Genomic DNA, 18,138 nt, shown 5'->3' on the forward strand with positions numbered 1-18,138 from the left:
TTAAAATTATTTGCAACATTTTGAGTGGATATTTGGTTGTGGAATCGATTTTGGAAGATATTCCTTGTAGGGGTAGGGCATTTGGATGGTTTAGATTTTATCGTAAAGATTAAATTGCACTCACTTTTTTTCAGTGTTTACGGCGTGGGTAAGGGTAAAATGGAAATTAAAGGGAATAGTAACAGATGTATTCTAAGGTATAAGTATGCACCATTTTGGTGGGTAGACAAACACTGTATAGGCCTATACACCGTATAAGTTCCTCCTCTATGATATTTTTTTTTTTCTAATGTTTGGCGCCTCACTTATTCCGCAAGCAATCATGCTCTTCCAGCTTTTGGCGGGAAGGAATGCTTGCTGCCGACATCAATCTACAAAGGGTGCTTTGGATTGAAAGTATCTTTGACATGCTTACCATCAAACTATTCAATCAATGCGGACGTACATATTCTTCCAAAACCTATCTTATAATCTCTTTTATTAAAATAACAAATATTTGAAGCAAACAGGACTAGCTCAGAGCTCTTCTTTTGTCCATTTATGATCGAATGTATTCGGTCAAGGACTGGTTTTAGCGGTTGTAGCACAGAAAAAGGTCTTCTCTTCCTCAGTTCAGGGAATGAGTAATTGAACAATAGGTGAGGTGGCTCACAGACTAGCAGCAAGTAGGTGCAAGAACGTTAGGTTCATCTCTTTGGACTTCTTTTCTTGAACTGAGGAGACACTCATTTTTCTTGTCTTGTTTTATTTTCCCACAGCTTGCTCTTAGGCATCCTATCAGATCTTATCCCCTAGAGGAAGCATCGATGGAACGGCTGTCATCATTTAGGTCATTTCTTTCCAAAAGATCGGATCAGATAGCCGCCAAACTCAAGAGGTTTGGGGTGGAAGCTTCCCGGTTGGACGGCCGTGGTCCGGCTAATGATTGATAGTGCCAGAGGGATCTCCAAATCTGGGCCCAAGTAAGTAACGTCACTCGTGACACGAGATGGACGGCCGCTAGTGGGGGTCCCACATCATCCTACGGTGGTCCTACATCGAACAGCTGTCCGTCGCCACCACACCGAAATCTTAGTGTAGGGCCCAAAAGCCTATCGCTCGCGCTTCTCCCTCCGCCCAATAAAAACCTGCGAGATATCTTGCCGTTGTACCACATCGGTTTCCAGGAAGCGGAAAGTTTGACCCCGCCGTAGTATTAGACCGGACCGTGCCGGAAGCCTGCCCTACTTTGACTACCCTATTTTATTATTATTATTATTATTATTTTGATAAGCAGAATACATCATATTATTCTTGTCGGGTGAGTACATTCAGAAAAAATACAAAAAAAAAAACGAAGAGAGAGAGAGAGAGTGTGTGTGTGTGTGGAGTAGAGCGATAGTTCTCACAAAATCAGCCATCGAAGTGCTGCGCAACGAATGAGACGACTCAATCAGTTAAGTTATTCACTTCACAATAAGCATGAGCGACCTGAAAAGCAATACAATCTTTCAAGAGATCTTTGATGTTCCATAGCAGCGGGTGCTCGTCCCTTGCTCTCACATAATTCTGGATCCATTGATCACAGGAGCTGAGTCACCTTCCATATGGATACGTTCCGCTCCCAATTTGTCCTGCACATAAGTGATTCCTTCTCAAGCAGCTCTAAGCTCGGCTCCAAGAACAAAAATATCATAAAGATGACTACCCCCCTGCTATAATCAGTCTAGACTCAGCGTCCCTAATCACAAACCCAGTCCCTTCTCGGCCTCCCTCCTCAAGCACACTTCCGTCAAAGTTTATCTTGAGAAAACTCGAGAATGGAGGCTCCTAGAAGATGAGAGTCGTTTGAATCACTCCAAGAAATGAGTGGGGGCTCAAATGTTCCTAGCTATCCCAGATCCTTCGATAGCTTGAGGCTGGGCAAACTCCTTTGCTTGAATAATCGTCCTAGCAACCACGGTCCTCAAACTCTGTCTTTGACCCTCAAAGGTCTTGGCATTCCTATCGAACCATGTACGATATGCAACATAGGCGGTAGTGACACCCTCAAATCCCATGACTGGACTGCTAATGGATCCCTTCAAGTAATTAAGGAAAGATGCCACTGCCGTCGGAGATTGCAAGAATCCCCAATGGCTGCCTGCCAACTGCCACACCCGAGCTGCTCTTGGGCACATGATGAGCACATTCTCAACGGTCTCCTCCTCCTCCCTAAACTAGTCATAAGTGGGATGGATGCACACACCCCGCCTACTCAACACTCCCCTCGTTAGGTGGCAACCCCACGCCACCTTTCAGAGGAATAAAACGATCCAAGGGTGAACATGGAGCCTCCAAAGCCGGGCACCATCCATCAACTGAGGTGCCTCAACTCTATACAACTTCCCAAGGTCGCTAACTCTCACCTTAGATCTACAAGTTGAGCTTCATATCCTACTATCGGGTCCTCCCCTCTTAGGCACCAGAACAACTAGGATCCACTTTGCTAACTGATCACCAAATAGACGTCGGACCTAAAAATATAGGAATAAAAATATAATATTCCATTGCCATCTAACTAACTTAATCCAAAGGATGTATAATTTATAAGATTTTAGGAATAAAAATATAACCATACAAAAGACAGGAATTAATATGCAAATATAGATAATTTTAGGAACTAAATTGTGAAAAACTAATTGAAGATTTACTTTAATTTCTCTTTTTCTTAAGTAATACTAATTTACTTAGCACACAAGGTTTGTTAGCTTAACTTTTCATAAACCACATCAAGAAAAAGATACATGCTAGCTAGATTTTAAGACAAGAATCCGGCTGCAAGTTGCTTCGTATCTTTCTCTACATGTGGTCCAATTAAAAAAGGGACCGCACCCACTAGATATTTGGTTGGGTTGGTTTTGGTATGAGGTGGCACCGGATCGAAAGGTGGGCCGACAGGATCGACCAAACAGGAAAAGCGGACACGCAACTCCGGCGGTAGCACCGCTTCCCTGTCCGACCCGTCCCTTTCGGCCCTCTACGCGTGTCCCAATCTCGGCCCTCCCAACCCCGGGGCTCCAGATCACGTGATTCCGCTGGATCCGGGATCTTTATTGCTTATCGTGCCCGATTCTCCAAATCCGACCCAACAGTGGTCCACCCTGTTGCTTTATATCACTTTTATGCATTGGGATCTTGAAGGGCAACCGAACCGGGCTCGGTCCATTAATTTAAGATTGACCCGGATCCGGTAAAAACAGATGGTAAAAAGATTTGAGTGCTTATTTCTCATGACCCTTGGGATGATTCTTTGAGACAATTATCTACCAGTTGTTCATTAAAAATTTGTTCTCATGGCATTGTTGTTATTTATTTATAATCCATAAAGCAATTAGGTGACAACTAGGAAAATGCACTTGCTAGTTGGGGGATATCGTTATGTAAACTATATGACAATCTTGGATATATATATATATATATATATATATATAGCTATTCCAATGCAACGCCAATCCTCATAATTTGTGTGTTCATGAGATCTTTCTGTCCGTCCATCTTCCACGTATCTGCATCTCATGTTTCCGCTCTCTCTATATATTTTAAAAGATAAAAATCCTAATAGCTCGGAGGTTCCAATCTTTTCTTTAACATTTTATCATTATTATTTGTTTAAATATTTTATTTATCTATCTTTCCATGCATTTGCATCTCATGTTTCTGCTATCTCTATATATTTTAAAAGGTAAAAACCCTAATTGATCGAAGGTTACAATCTTTTTCTTAACATTTTATTATTATTATTTGTTTAAATATTATTTAGCATTTATTTGCATAAGTAATGTCTTTTTATTTACTATTTGTTCGATAAATCCTAATTTTTTTAAAAAAACAAACACATGCATCATACCAGTATTTGTCTTGCTGCTTGTGTCACATCCAATCCCTACCTATAAATAAATAGTAAATTAGTCTTGTATTTGATTCCCAAGTTCATATCGGTGCTTGATTAAATTCTTCTATGGATGGTAGGCTAGCTAGGTTCCTATCTTTAATCTTCTAGCTTATTTCATTAACTTATGTCAATTTTAATAGTATCCTTTAGCAACTAATCTTGTTATATATATATATATAGGATTTTGATCATCTTAACTTAGACAATGGAGGGCTTATCTATCATCCAATGACAGCCATCCTTGATTGACATGACTGTCATGATTAGATGGGATCCATGGGCAGTGCACCTCGTCGAAGAACACCAGTTTTATTCAATCATGGCTATTAAGTTACCATGGATGGCCATGATAACAAGACAAGCCCCAGCTAGTCAAGAGGATCCTCATATATATTTTCTTTTCTCTTTTTTAAAAAAGGGTGATAGATGTCTCAAAGTAAGGCTATAAGATTAGGTAGCTCAAACCACTTAATGAGAGATTACAGACTAGTAGTATCTTCACCTAAATAATCATCAAATATGACATACTTGAACAATCCTCTAGCCATCCTGTACTTAGAATCTCATTTCTCACATCAACGGCTACCAGACAATATATAACTATGCTCCCTCACTTGTAATAATATAAGAAATCTTGCAGTTTACCTCCAATCATAGTGATCCATCCGAAAACCAATCATAGTGACTATTTTTTAATGATAGTTTGTGTTAAAATAATTTTAGGGATCACATAACAACCTCATCACTCATAATATTTTTCTTTATCAGTATGATTCTGTGTAAACAAGAATGGAAAAAAAGGGGCTCCAACGGGAGCAAATCCTACATGCCTTTTTAGAGCTTGGTCTCGGGCATCTTCTCTCCAAAGCCCGCTCTCCTTGCTTGCTCACTGCCCTTGCTGCTGCTAGCTTTCGACTTATATTAATTTTTTTTGTTAGTATAATTTTGTTAGAGTAATTTTAGGGATCACATGACAACCAATTTCAGCCTATATTATTTTTCATTTATGGAGTCTATACACGAGTATATATAACTCCTGAGTTGTACTTGTTGCGGGGGGAACCTAAACATAGTCCCACATCGGCTAGTAGCGGAAATGTTCTGTGCCTTAAATGAGAGGTGGAAATCCTTTCCTCTCGAGGGCCCTTTTGTGGGACAAAATCGTGAAGGCACCAGTCTCCCCCTGTCAGCGCTGGATGCGCGGGCCGGAGTGCCCAAAGCGGACAATACCTCAGGAGGAACGCAGTCCTTTTTCTCTGCTAGCTTAATGTGGGGTATGCTGTTCAACAATTTGGATCCTAATTGGTCTGGCTCAGAAAGAATTTTTAGCTTGATTGAGAATCACAAAATGGAGCCTGTTTATTACTGTAAGGCGAGTCTCTCCTTGGCAAGGGTATATTCCAGAAGAGCCCAGTGGTTGGTGGGAGAACTTGCACGCATGGAGGATAAGGTGTCCCAATTAGGTGGCTAGACTTGGGGGGGTCTTCTTGGTAGGTGGTCGGTTTCCATAATGGGAAAAGGACCCCACAAGAGGCCACACGAAAAAAGTTACCCTTCCCAACACGTGTGAGACGAGATGAAGAGGACATGCATTCATGGGGGACCAGCAGCCGGATGTGATGTGATTGGCTGGAGGGTGGCATATATCCATCACCATGGCCTCCTTCCATAGTTGGCAATCATCAGCATATCAAGGTCTTGACCCCTCCATGATCTCCATCTTGAGTTTCTCACATGCTCACTGGTCACCAGATGACATCAACATGATTTCATATACCATTGATTGTCAAATGTTGGTGATGGATATGATATCTCATTTGATGAATAAATTGTGTCACATTTTTTGCTTGGAATGTTGGTTTCATAATTTGTTACATAAATTACAAAAACCTCCTCGAGATTTACAATTGTTACGCTTACATCTGATAGTTTGTAAAGTATCCAGCTAAATTAATGGTGTTAGTAAAACCGTTGAGCTTTGTGTGAAAAGGAGGACACACACGATTTCTTATATCGTAAGGTGGTTGTTATGTCACTTTAGGTTATTTCAATCATTTTTTAAATCTTTTTCTAATATGGTATTTGGATTCTATTTAAGGTTAACAATTTGATTAATATTCTATTAAGTTATGGGTTAGAGTGTCGGATAAAAATAAACCTCAAGGGATAAGTGAAAGTTTTTTAAATTATCGAGTGTAAGTATAATTTACTCCTAATCTCAAAAGAGAAGGAGATATAAAATGTGAAAAGTTATATTAATGCATGCTTTGTCTACCATGCTTTTCGTCTTTAAAGCATCAACTAACCCGTCTTAATTGAAGACGATAACTAGAAAACATCAAAGATGGCTACTTAAGAAAAGAAGGAATGTCAAGCAAAGATATAGGAACATGGTGCGGGGTCGAGTTTTTCATATTAAACCTGGACAGATTTGCGAATTGCGATGCCTATCTCCTTGGTCAAAAATATTTATTCCATGGCTATCTCTTCCTAAGAGGAGGGGGACTAGCCTTTAATCAAAGTATGAAGGCCTATGATTATTTCAGAAATATGCTTTTGCTCTGTCTTTTTTTTAAAAAAACTTCATGTGTGTGTTTTTGTTGGAGTGAAGGGGGAGGGAAATTCCATCCAATGCTTTTGCTGATTTCAGCAATTACCTGTTCAAGTATCCTATGCCGCAGTCTCTACCTGTTCAAGTATTCCAACTATTTATCCAGAGAATATAACGTTTTAGATTTTAACTTTCCATTACCCTTCTGCTCCATTCCACATACTTACTGGAGTAACTCAAAATCCCTTTCCTGTCTATGGTATTGTCATAGTTCAATTCTAGCAGATCCAGTAAAGCTTTAGCTGACTTATTGTTTTCTATCCATTCATTACCACATGTACAGAAAAATGCATGAAAATATTTGGACAAGGCAGGGAAAGAGATTGACAGAACTTATAACTCAAACCATAAGAAGCTTTCTACATTAATATTTGTCAGCCAAGGAAGAAGTTTTCTGAAATGTTGCAAAATAGCATAGTTAGACAAAAAGTTTCAGAATTTTTTTTTCCTTTAGTGTTCACATCGATAGGGGACCGGACCAAGGAAGAGAATCCATTCTATTTACAGCATCCAACAATTCTTTTCCCTTGTAATCTTACAGAGCCATTGGCATTCATTCAAGGCCTAAGCCAAGATGAAAGGAAGTTCAACTAGTTTATGTTCGGAAACTAGTACATGCTGAATGCTTAACTTGGCTATTTTTACATGCGAATTCCATGCAAATCAGAAGGTTACCTGATCTCAAGAGCCTGATCTAATAAAACCCAAGCTGTAGAGGAATTTCTCCGATCTGGACCTGAAAAGGTTACCTAATGAGAACTTCCCACCATCCTGCGGCGAAGATTTCGAATACATGTCATCCTTTACATGAAGAATTGTCTCCCCTATTTCATTCCTTAAAGCCTCAATTGTTTGGCTTTGAACTGGATTCCCTGATGCATCCATGACATAGAACACATTCACAGCTTGAGAGCCCCTTGTGGAGACCTCTGCGCAGGTGACTGTGAGCCCATTTTCTCTAAATATTCGGGTAACGTCGGAGAGTAGGCCGATCCTGTCATCGCAGCAGAGCTCTAGTCTCACACCCTGGATTGTGGAAGCAATGTTGACATCAGTTCAGGATAGTTTTCATTGTGAAAGAGAACTCTTTACCAATTCTCTATTATCACATACCTCTGTGTTTCTCCTTTTAATTGCAGCCTCCAAGCAAAGAATTAGCCGCCGCCGCTCCGCTTCCGAGCTAATGGGGAATCCATCCAGGTGCCTAATGTAGTACTCCTGCATCATATGAAACACATAAATTTCATTCAATGTCGCTTCATTCATAGGCATCACATGCAAGCTAATGACATGATGATCATAATGCTGAATGCTCTTTTCCTCTTGATGTAAACAGTGGGGGTTGTTTGCAATGAGTTTGAGGGAAACCTGATATGCTTCTGGCCCTTCAGCAATCAAGGTTGCATGGAATACAACATACTGCATATCAGTTAGAGTGCAAACAGTGTCGAAAAGCAGTTTAGGCCGATCTTTGCACCTCACATTCACCACCGAATATCCTTTGTCGCTGCAATTCTCGACGGTCACCAGGAGCTTGCTCCGATCACTTGGGGACTCTTCCTCATCGACATCGCCCCGATCATAGTCACGGTCGGCATACATCATCTGATGCAGCCTCCTCTCAGTGTGGGTCACCCCTAAGGAGATGGCAGTCTTCGCGCTTCGTTTGTCTGGATTTCCTTTCAGCACATAGCGAAGAAGTAGCTTGATCTTAGAAAGGTGGTCAGCATCATCAATTGCTCCTCCAGTAGCTTCATCAGTGATGTATACCACTGATGCCATTCTTGAGTTGTGGGTCCAGACCTCTGCAGCCACCACATTGCACTTGAGGTCTGTGAGAACAGCAAAGACCTCAGAGAGCAGCCCTGGCCGGTTTCTGCCGATCAATTCGATCGTTGTGTGCGCCGCAGAGGCTTGGACACCTACCGTTCTTCTTAATAACCACAAATCAAATGCTTTTGCTCCTAGTGACTGCAAGATGATGGTCAGCACTGAAACAAGTTAAATCCCCTGAGCTTGGAACATATTATCAGTAACTACTATCCACAACAAAATGGAAGGAACTATTGAGTCATGCCAAACTAAAATAGTATCTTGCAACAAAAGCTCAAAAAAAAAAAAAAACACTCGGTTCTCATCAATTACCACTGCTCTGAAATATTTGTTTATATTCCCTTATATCTAAGAAAACTTTAGGAAAAGAGAAACAGCTCAACTGAGTCATAATTCCTGACAAGGTATTGGATAGAAGAACAACCTTACATCTGCGTGCTAATTGAAGACCAATATAAGACATTTCATTTGACTCTAATCTAAAAAAAATCCTCATGTTTAGTAAGACAAATATACATTTGTATGCCCAATACAGAGTAAACAGCTATAAAAGAAGTTACATATTCTTGAAAACATAATAAAGAGTTAGCAATTTTAAATGACAAATGGGATTCACAGTCTTACTTGTTGAATTCGATCGATGACTTCGCTACCATGTAGCTTATTCCCATCTTGGTCGACAACATGGAACACTACAAATGGCAGTAGTAAAGAATTTTTTTTTTAAAAAACGAAAGAAGATTAAAAACGAAAGAAGGGAATTGAGAGGCCTACCATCCATAAACCACTCTCCATCAGAGGAAATATATGCTCTTCTAATGGTGAGGTTGAGATCAGTTAAGGCTTGCACAACTTCTAGCAAACTCCCATGCCTGTTAACACTGTCCACCTGCATTGAAACAGAGCCGAACCTCTCAAATCCAAAGCCTAATAAGACATAAACCCAAACACCACCCCACCCCCAAAAACAAAGGCCAAAACTACGCAGCTGACCTTCACCAAAGTGGCTTTCTTGCTGGAAGTGTTGTCCACAGTGACCCTGAGAGCAAAAAACAGAGCACACACAGCCTTTGTTCATCAAAATACTCCCAGCATCCCCCCACATAGATTGGAAATCCCTCCAGACTACGAGATATAAACTTGAATTAAGACAGGGGAGATGGAAATGGAAGAAAGTTCTACCTTGGAGGGTTCATTCGAATCACCAGCTTCCCATACTCATCATCAACGTCAACAAGAGGCCCATAATCCATCATAGTGTGAGAAGCACTGCAACTGCTAATAGCAGCAGAACAGGGACTATAGGAAAGGAGAAGAGCAGCAAGGTTGTGAAACAAAAAGTCTTCTCCTGTCCTGTTATATCTCACTCCTTTCCCTCTCAAAAGGCCATGGCTTCTGTGTCTTCTTATATTGGTGTGTGCTTAGGAGCCTTGGTGGCTCTTCAGTTGTCCCAAGAGGGGGAGAGGGAAAGGAAAGAGAAGGCTCTCTCACACACACCCAGAGAAAGAAAGAGAGAGAAGGCTCACACACACATGCAGAGGGAGAGAGAGAGATGTTTGTCTTGTTTTGGACCCCTGGTGCAACATCTAGTGTGTATATTTATGTGGGGGGGAATGGAGAAGAGATGGGCCCCATTTATTAGCGTACCCAAAATGCCCCTAGGGTTTTGGGTAAGGTGGCCTGCATTTCATCCCTTTCCACTTTATTCATGCAACCCTCATGAAATGTGGGATTCTGTGGACTAGCTTTCCTTGCTCGGTTATCCACTCCTTTCCATCATTTATTTTTGTATAACTTTGATTCATGAAGTTTGCATACATAGAATCATTCTTATGTTGCCATCTAAACTACTACAAGAATAAGGCAATGATATAATGAGATATTTTAAATGTTCATGGTCCTTTGCAATTTAAAGTTTATTGACAATTTAATTGGGTTTTAGAGGGCATGCATTAAAAAGAGAGAAATGTATTAACGCCTAAGAAATGAATAGTTTTCTATATTTCCATTAGTTTTCCATTTAAATGTGTTTCTTTTTAAAAAAAAGCGTAAAACCAGTGGAATTAAGTTTCAATTAAAAAATGGACAGACTTGATGAACTTAATATAATGTAAATACACTAATCAAATAATGTGCACACAAACATGTTTGCACATAAATAACAAATATTTATATTTTGAAAAAAAATAAAAGCTAATTTGGGTGTGCTTTTGGGCTTTTTGTTTTTGGCTTTTAGCCCTCCTTAAAGAAATATTTATTTTGAGTTATGACAAAAAAATTCAAATCATTTATTTCCTACTACAGTACTACTTTATCTAAGCTATATGTAAAAATGATAATTTTAAATCAAAAAACATTCTCTCTTGATTCTTTTGTATCAATTTTTATATCAAAAATGCATTTTTATATATTTTAAATAAATACACTAATCATCTCACAATCATTCTCACTGTTACTACTAATTTTACTTTCTTCTCGTTTTCTAATGACTTCCTTCATAAAAGTCATAAATAAATTGAAAGATAGAAATATTTTGGATTTCTAGATTTGACTGCTAAATAGATTGTATATACTCTATCACTCTCCCTCTTTTCTTTTCTTTTCTTTTTTTTTTGTTTTTTTTTGTTTTGCTTAACTCTCTCCTTCTATTCTTCTCCAAACATGCTTTGCACCTTGTTGGTTGCTAGTTTTTCTAAAGAAAAAAATAGAAGTACATTCTCAAATTCTAGCATGCCATCACAGTATGCATTAAAGGAAATTATTTGTTTTCAAACATAGACCACCCATCCTAGAGTAGTCTAGTACTTCTATCTTGCAGCAAAACTTCCCATTGCAACTAAAACCATATGGTCCACTCTTTATCTCTCTCCATGGAAATGAAACCCAATTAAAAAGTGAATTTTAAACATAAGGGTGAATATGATTTAGGGCAAGTCATATGCATACTTAACCATGATTCTCTTATGATTTGGTTGAGATTTAGATATATTTTGCTCTATGTTATAAGATTGGGTTGAGACATGAAGACTGTGCCTGGTATTTGTTCGTGCTATTTATTTCAAGGCAAGGTTCTTGACTAGGGAAATCCTAGAGAAGTTCTCCTCTAAACATTGGACAGAAACAAAATGCTACAACGGCAAACTTTCATTTGCATGGATCATACGAGACATTGTTCCTCCTTGTCAAGAAAAAAAAATATGAAGGCTTATTTGGATAATCCTGCTGAATCCTCAGGATTCGGAAAACAAGATTTGTGGTATTATAGAATATAAGGCCTGGTCCAGCTAATGCTAACCAGACTTTTCCCAGCCCATTTATGCAGGGAGGATAAAAGATATGAGGTCTTTTTTTCTCTCTATAGGATTCGAGTCTGCCTGCTCTAAAACTAGTCATAAACATTCTGTAACCATATGCTTGGCTCGGCCTATGATCCTACCAGATTACCTAGGAATATCCAAACAAGCACTAAGGGCCTGTTTGGATATTTCTGCAAGATTAGGCTAAAAATCCTATAGAAATCGGGCATGTTGACTCGTCCTAACTCACATCTTCCCAATCATGGGCTTGTTAGGTTGCAGAAAAGTAAAAAAAAACCCTATGATGGCTTGTTTGGATGTTCCTATGGCATGTAGGAATTTGGCTTGTTAGTCCATCTATCTTGCATTTTCTAAGAGTTAGTCCAAATCTAGCCCTGATTCTTTAGATTGTAGGGAGAGAAAAAAAGATTCATAGAGGTTTTAATTTGTTTTACCATAGGATTTGGACTGGATGGTATTTGGTTGATACAGGGCCAGCTTAAATGGACGGCTCAAATCCACGAATCTTATAAGATTTTCCGTATAATCCTGGAGAAATATCCAAACAGGCTCCAAAATTTTTTTTCTTTCAATAGAATTTGGACTGAGAGGTGTTTTGGTTGATAAAGTTATGCTAAAATGGGTGGCCCAATCCACCAATTCAGCAGAAAATTTAACTCAATCCTGCTAGATTACTCAAACAGGCCCCAAATCTCATGTTAGAATATCAGCAAACAGTCATCTCAGCTCTGTTCTAAATTGATCCAATTTTCTTTAAACCAGGCCTAATAAGGAACATTCGGGTTCCGATTCTTTTTCCTAAAACAGTCATGAAGCTATAATGCCTGGATTATTTTTTTTTTGGTACAATGGCTCAATCTTTTTGCTGACTGGATCTTGAATAAGATCATGTTGTAATCTCTTTCTTTCGGATAGAATCCTATAAGCATGCGTCCTTTGTTATGAATGAATAGCTTGATACGATTCACAAACTATGGCCAAACAATAATAAAGACCAAGAGCTCTAAAGGATTTTATTTTTCTCTTTGATCACCAAGAAGCGGAGCTCATAGTTTGAAATAGTGTGTGTTACGACGTTGTGACGACCCTCCACCCAAATTGTCATTGGCCGTTTTAATGGTCACAACAGCTATTATTAATCTAAAAAAAAAATTGAATTTTTAATATTAGAGTAACCATTGAAACCATGGCTACCATTATAGTATAATACCAGGAAATAATGGCCCATGATGGAAAAATAACATTATGATATTTTCTTTGTTTTATTAGATATATTACTATATTTTTGGGAAACGTACAATTACGTTTGGAGGGAATTTTGAGAGAAAAAAAAATCAAATTTTGAAATAGATATTATTTCATGGAAAAGAATTAAAGAACCTGGAAAAATAATGGCCACTATTTGTGTTATAAAGACCAACCTAATGAAAAATAACGAGCATTATTTTTTCATATTATTTATCTCAATAACTATTATTTTAATGACCATTATAATGGTCTGACCCTGTTATTTAAAACTATAGTGGAGAGGATATGCTAAAATTTCTCTATGACCGTCTACCACTCTTCAAAATTACATATAGAAAATAGTTAAATAACTAAATATATCAAAATCATTCGAGAGTGTTTGCTCAGATGGTAGCATCTCTTGCCACTTGACCCAAGATTAGTGTTCGATTTTAATTAGAGTCAACTATTAAAAATTGAGTAGATATAGAATAGCATGTTTGGAGCTGTATTAGTGGAGCTGCACTATAGCTTAAGCTACAACACAACTCGAACTATACTGAATAGAAAATATTTAATAACCATATTCTCTCTCTCTCTTTCTCTCTCTCTCTCTCTCTCTCTCTTTGAAGTCACCCTTAAATTCATCTCATATTCATCACAATTTTTTTATAAATAGGCTGATAGATGGTTTAAGAGTGCTCTTAGCATAGAACATAGATAAATTTATTATAATGACCATTATAACTTATAAGTACACCTTCTAGCTCATAACAATGATATAGTAGTATTATTAAGTTTATTTTTATATAATTTATAAATCTATATAAAATGTGGTGCCATAAATTAGAGCAACTATATCATGTTTGGTTATAGGTGAAGCAATTGAGCTGTTATTATGGTGCCACAAATTAGAGCAACTATATCACGTTTGGTTATAGGTGAAGTAATAGAGCTGTGAGTCCTCCAGTATTTCACCATGAAAGAAGTCGCCAAGTGGATCCATACAGAAGATTTTCTTGATACGTTGAGATGGAGTAAGCACAATTAACATCTATTTAAAATTGTTATTTTCTTTTAAATTTTGAATACGTGGTATTTAGAAAATATAAGGAGAGAAGTAACTGCAAGTTGGAGAAGAGATAATTTTTATGATTTTATGTTAATTTTGAGGTAGATGGTCTGTCTTCTATTTGTTTTAATTGGTTAAAACTTAAAAATAGATAGAACAAACAATATCCATTCAGATATATTCTTGTATAATTTGAACATTTAGCTAATATTCATATCTGTATCTATATCCGCCAAAGAAGAACGGATAAGAATATGGATAGACAATTATTCTATTCATATCAGAATATTTGGCTCGATTTGTAAACCCGTTTAATCTTATATATAACTCAAAAAAATTTAAGAGAAATAAATGAATGTATGAATATATTACTAACTTAATTTACCTTCCATTTAATAATATCTTTAATTTTATGGTCACAAAGTTTAATAATCAGATTTGTATCTATATCTATTCTTACTTTTAGTATCTGATATGTATCAATCTGCATTTGAAATAAATATGAACATAAATTTTTGTAGCTGATTTATATGCATTTCTGCATTTATATTCACCCAATATGAATATATACAAATATAATATAATAGCATCTGATTTGTATTCAATCCATTTTTAGCCTTAATTAAAAAAAAGGTAGCAAGTAGAAAAGAGAGAGAGAGAGATGAAAAATTCTTAAAGCCCGACGATATCTTCTCTTCTTCTTCGAAAATAATAAAAGAAAAAATTGAGATTTCCCATCTTCAAACATTGCGAGTTCCTAGAGACGCGTCCATTTGTCAAATCAATTTTATTCTTCCTCCTTTAATTACTACCATCCATCAAATATTCTTCCAATATGTTCCTATGCACATTGCAGGTGCTGAAGTTCAATCCAATATGAAAAGGCAAGAAATCCAATTGGACCGTAAGACACCTTATGCTTTTAATTGGATTTCCATGACTTCTCTTATCACTCAACTAGCATAATGTAGCTAGACTTATTAGCAAAAAATAAGAGAGAGGGAGAGAGGGAGAGAGAGAGAGAGCAGAAAAGCAGCTTGCAGCCGAATTGAGTTTATAGATGAGGTCCAAATTGAGTTTATAGATAAGGTGGCGATATTATTAGATCCGGACTTAGGAATCTTGCGATTGATTTCGCATTTATCTGTAGCCCATGGAGAGGGTAGGCATTATTTGATTGGGGCCACTAAAACTTCGTTTATCAATTTCATATCCATCTGTAGCCTATGGTGAAGATGGCCATACTATTAAATTCTGGCCTTTAGGAACCTAGTGATCGATTTCATATATATCCACAAACCACAACAAAGGTCTCTAGGAACCTTACAATTATGATCGATTTCTTTTTCATTTGCAGCCAATGGTCAAGATGCTGAGACTATTAGGTTTGAACCTCTGGAAACTTTTTTGATCTTCATATCTGATGGGAGGCAAAATGGATTGTCCTATTTCAGCATGGAGCCACCCAATTCCGGCCGAGTAGACCTCAGAGCCGAACAGGCCAGACCTCGGTCCCTCTAAGAGCCAGGCTGATCTCGGACCCTGCCGAAGGACGAGCCGACCTCGGCCCTGTCAACCTTGATCCCGTCAAAGGTCCCGCAGATCCTCAGAATTCATATTCAAACAAATCTAAGAAAATATCTCTCAAATCCTCTGCCCGCGGGATTGATCTCCATGATTCGCGCCGCCTCCAGCTAATAGTTAGCTGATCACAACTCGGTCTGAGATTTCAAGTAACGGCTAATGGCCAGCTGATCACAGCTCGGCCCGATATTTCAGGTAACGGCCAACACCCTCATCCTATAAAAAGGGGGTAGGGAAGGATCCTCGGTAAGCCATAAGAGGCCATTGAAAGCACTCGTAAATTTTTTCCAAAAATTCTGGATCAACTTACTTAGCCATGAAAGGGCCTTCGTCGAAATCTCTGACCAAGGCTTTGTACAGGTACACCGGAATTCAAGAGTTGGCTCCCTTTCTCCATCCCGATCGGCGCCTTCTCGGATTCCTCCGGCGTGGTCACCTTCACACCAAATTTCAACCACAACAATATCCATTTACAAATGTTGTCGAAGGCCTTCCAACTCTTGCTCCAAAAACCATAACAAAAAGAGCTACTCCTCGTGCCATTTGTTGTCTAATTTAGATTTATGTGAAGTGTCCGAGATTTTATCCTTTATTTTTCACCCATTAAGACATTGATTTACAATTTTCTTAATCTTTCTATCACTACTGATTTACTGATTCTCTTTCAATATTTTATGACCCTTTATGGCCGTTTAAGTAGCGTAAATGGGTTTTTGGCTTAGCTAACATAGACCACCCCGAGCAATAACATGCACAAATATAACCTAGCCCAGCTTTACCACAGAACTCAGTGAAACCCTAGACCCAACACATCTCCAATTTTTCCAACCCAATCACTGCATTGGACTGGGCACATTAATGTCAAGTTGTTTCCTTTCAGGATTAGGGTTAGGCCGAGTAGAATCCTTGGTATAGAAATTAAGGCTTAGTTTGGGTTGCCAAGTCTTGCTAGGTATGTATATTGACTTGAAGAGTCGAAGTCACACCAGCACAAGTTTTTCCACCCAAATGCAGTCCAAATTAGGGATTTGTTCAACAAACCCGTCCCAAACTGTTGCTAATCCCGGATCGGTATTAGGTTAACCCAACCTAAAAGAAGTTCACTCCTAAGTGACATTTTTGTAACCGAGTTCTATGGTACATACAAAGATCTCATCTCATAAACATTGTTCATTTGTTGACACGTGCGATGGACCGTGTCGCCATTCAAATGTTTCTTATTCATCTGACCGTCTTTTTGGATCAATCTGCATGTTGATTTCCTTTTCTGTAAATATATATTGCTTAGAATTACAAGAGATTATCTCTAATTTACGGCAAACTTGACCTAATTCTCAATCTGCAGGTTGATTTACAAGACACATCGAAAACTGGTTGTTGGAAGATGAATGATGTTCGGGATCGATGCAAATGGACTGCGTTAGATTGCACCTAATTTGACCCACATTTCGACCTAAATTGTTCTGCTTGTGGATGGTAACCAACCCACATACGATGGAAAAATACCTTCACTAAGTAAAATATGCATAAATTGGATATGGGTACCTACTCAAATTGGAGGAATGAAATATCTTATGATGCTCCCTGCTCTCATTTTGAGCTTCTAATCATCCCCTGTATGGTGATGAAAGAGATGGAAACTGAAAAGATATAAAGACAAAAAGAAAGAAAGAATACTGGCACAAAGAATTAGTACATGGTGAATTGGTCACTTCATGGATATAATAGGTTTATTAGCACACTCTTTTGAGAATAAGATCAATGATCTCTGTGGATCTAATTCATTCTTGAGGTGGTTGTTTTTCATGCCTGGCATTCGGCCGAACATAGGAAACGAGATTGATAAAATTCCTGATATAAGGAATCATCCCATAAGATTGGAAAACATATTGATGCCTACTGCCAAGAACACTAGAGTGAATGAGAAGGTATCATGGTCCACCCTATTTTCAGTTACACTAGTTCGATAAGCTAGCAGTTTGCACATGCAAAACATTTGATTGATTGCTAGAAAAAATAAACTTACAAATAAAATTTGATTTATGATATTGAATATCTATTTACATCAAAAGATTCTACTAGGAAATAAAAATCATAGGACATGATTTAGAATATGAATAATGATAATAGACATGCGTGTAAAGTATGATTTTGTTAAAATGCGTACTCGATATAAAACGATAACAAGCATGGGTATATTTAGCCATGTCTTTCTAAAATGTCTCATAAGTTTAAGCATTTGGATTATCCAGGATGTGCAAACCAAGAACAGACATGCGAGCAACACAGTTTGCACTTCCATTAATAGGATTTTATGGTAACACAAGAATAAAATAGCATTAACAAGGTTTAGACATATACAAAAGCTTCTAGCTAATAAAATATTATATATATATATATATATATATATATATATATATATTACAATAAAGTTTCCTTGTGAAGAAGAGTCCAAGAAATCCAGCCACACTGCAAGATTCATAGTTTGCACAAACCAAATAAAAAGTTCCTAGCAGTAGTAAAAGACTGCCTTATCATAATTTCAAAAGGAACACTACCTGAAAATATTCTTGCTCTGAAG

At 37.9% G+C, this 18,138-nt stretch overlaps 1 protein-coding gene across 1 annotated transcript; it reads right to left on the bottom strand.

Moving 5' to 3' along the window:
• Window positions 1-6,847: 6,847 nt before the first annotated feature.
• LOC103696629 (ACT domain-containing protein ACR4-like) lies at window positions 6,848-9,932 on the bottom strand. Its single transcript, XM_008778313.5, has 7 exons — window positions 9,540-9,932; window positions 9,351-9,396; window positions 9,132-9,246; window positions 8,982-9,049; window positions 7,893-8,495; window positions 7,638-7,742; window positions 6,848-7,550 (listed from the first exon to the last, which is right to left on the bottom strand). The coding sequence occupies exons 1-7, from the start codon at window positions 9,611-9,613 to the stop codon at window positions 7,206-7,208; spliced, it is 1,356 nt and encodes a 451-aa protein (XP_008776535.4). The 5' UTR covers window positions 9,614-9,932; the 3' UTR covers window positions 6,848-7,205.
• Window positions 9,933-18,138: the final 8,206 nt, after the last annotated feature.

The sequence above is a fragment of the Phoenix dactylifera genome, chromosome 4, assembly GCF_051530095.1.
Source record: "Phoenix dactylifera cultivar Ajwa chromosome 4, Ajwa_hap1_PhDact_Kaust_v1.1, whole genome shotgun sequence".
NCBI lineage: Eukaryota > Viridiplantae > Streptophyta > Magnoliopsida > Arecales > Arecaceae > Phoenix > Phoenix dactylifera.

Coding starts and splice junctions, on each gene's coding strand:
- LOC103696629 (XM_008778313.5), bottom strand. CDS start 9,613: ATGATGGATTATGGGCCTCTTGTTGACGTTGATGATGAGTATGGGAAG. Junction 9,050..9,131: donor TGGAGAGTGGTTTATGGATG/GTAGGCCTCTCA, acceptor TGCCATTTGTAG/TGTTCCATGTTGTCGACCAA. Junction 7,551..7,637: donor TTAAAAGGAGAAACACAGAG/GTATGTGATAAT, acceptor TCCACAATCCAG/GGTGTGAGACTAGAGCTCTG.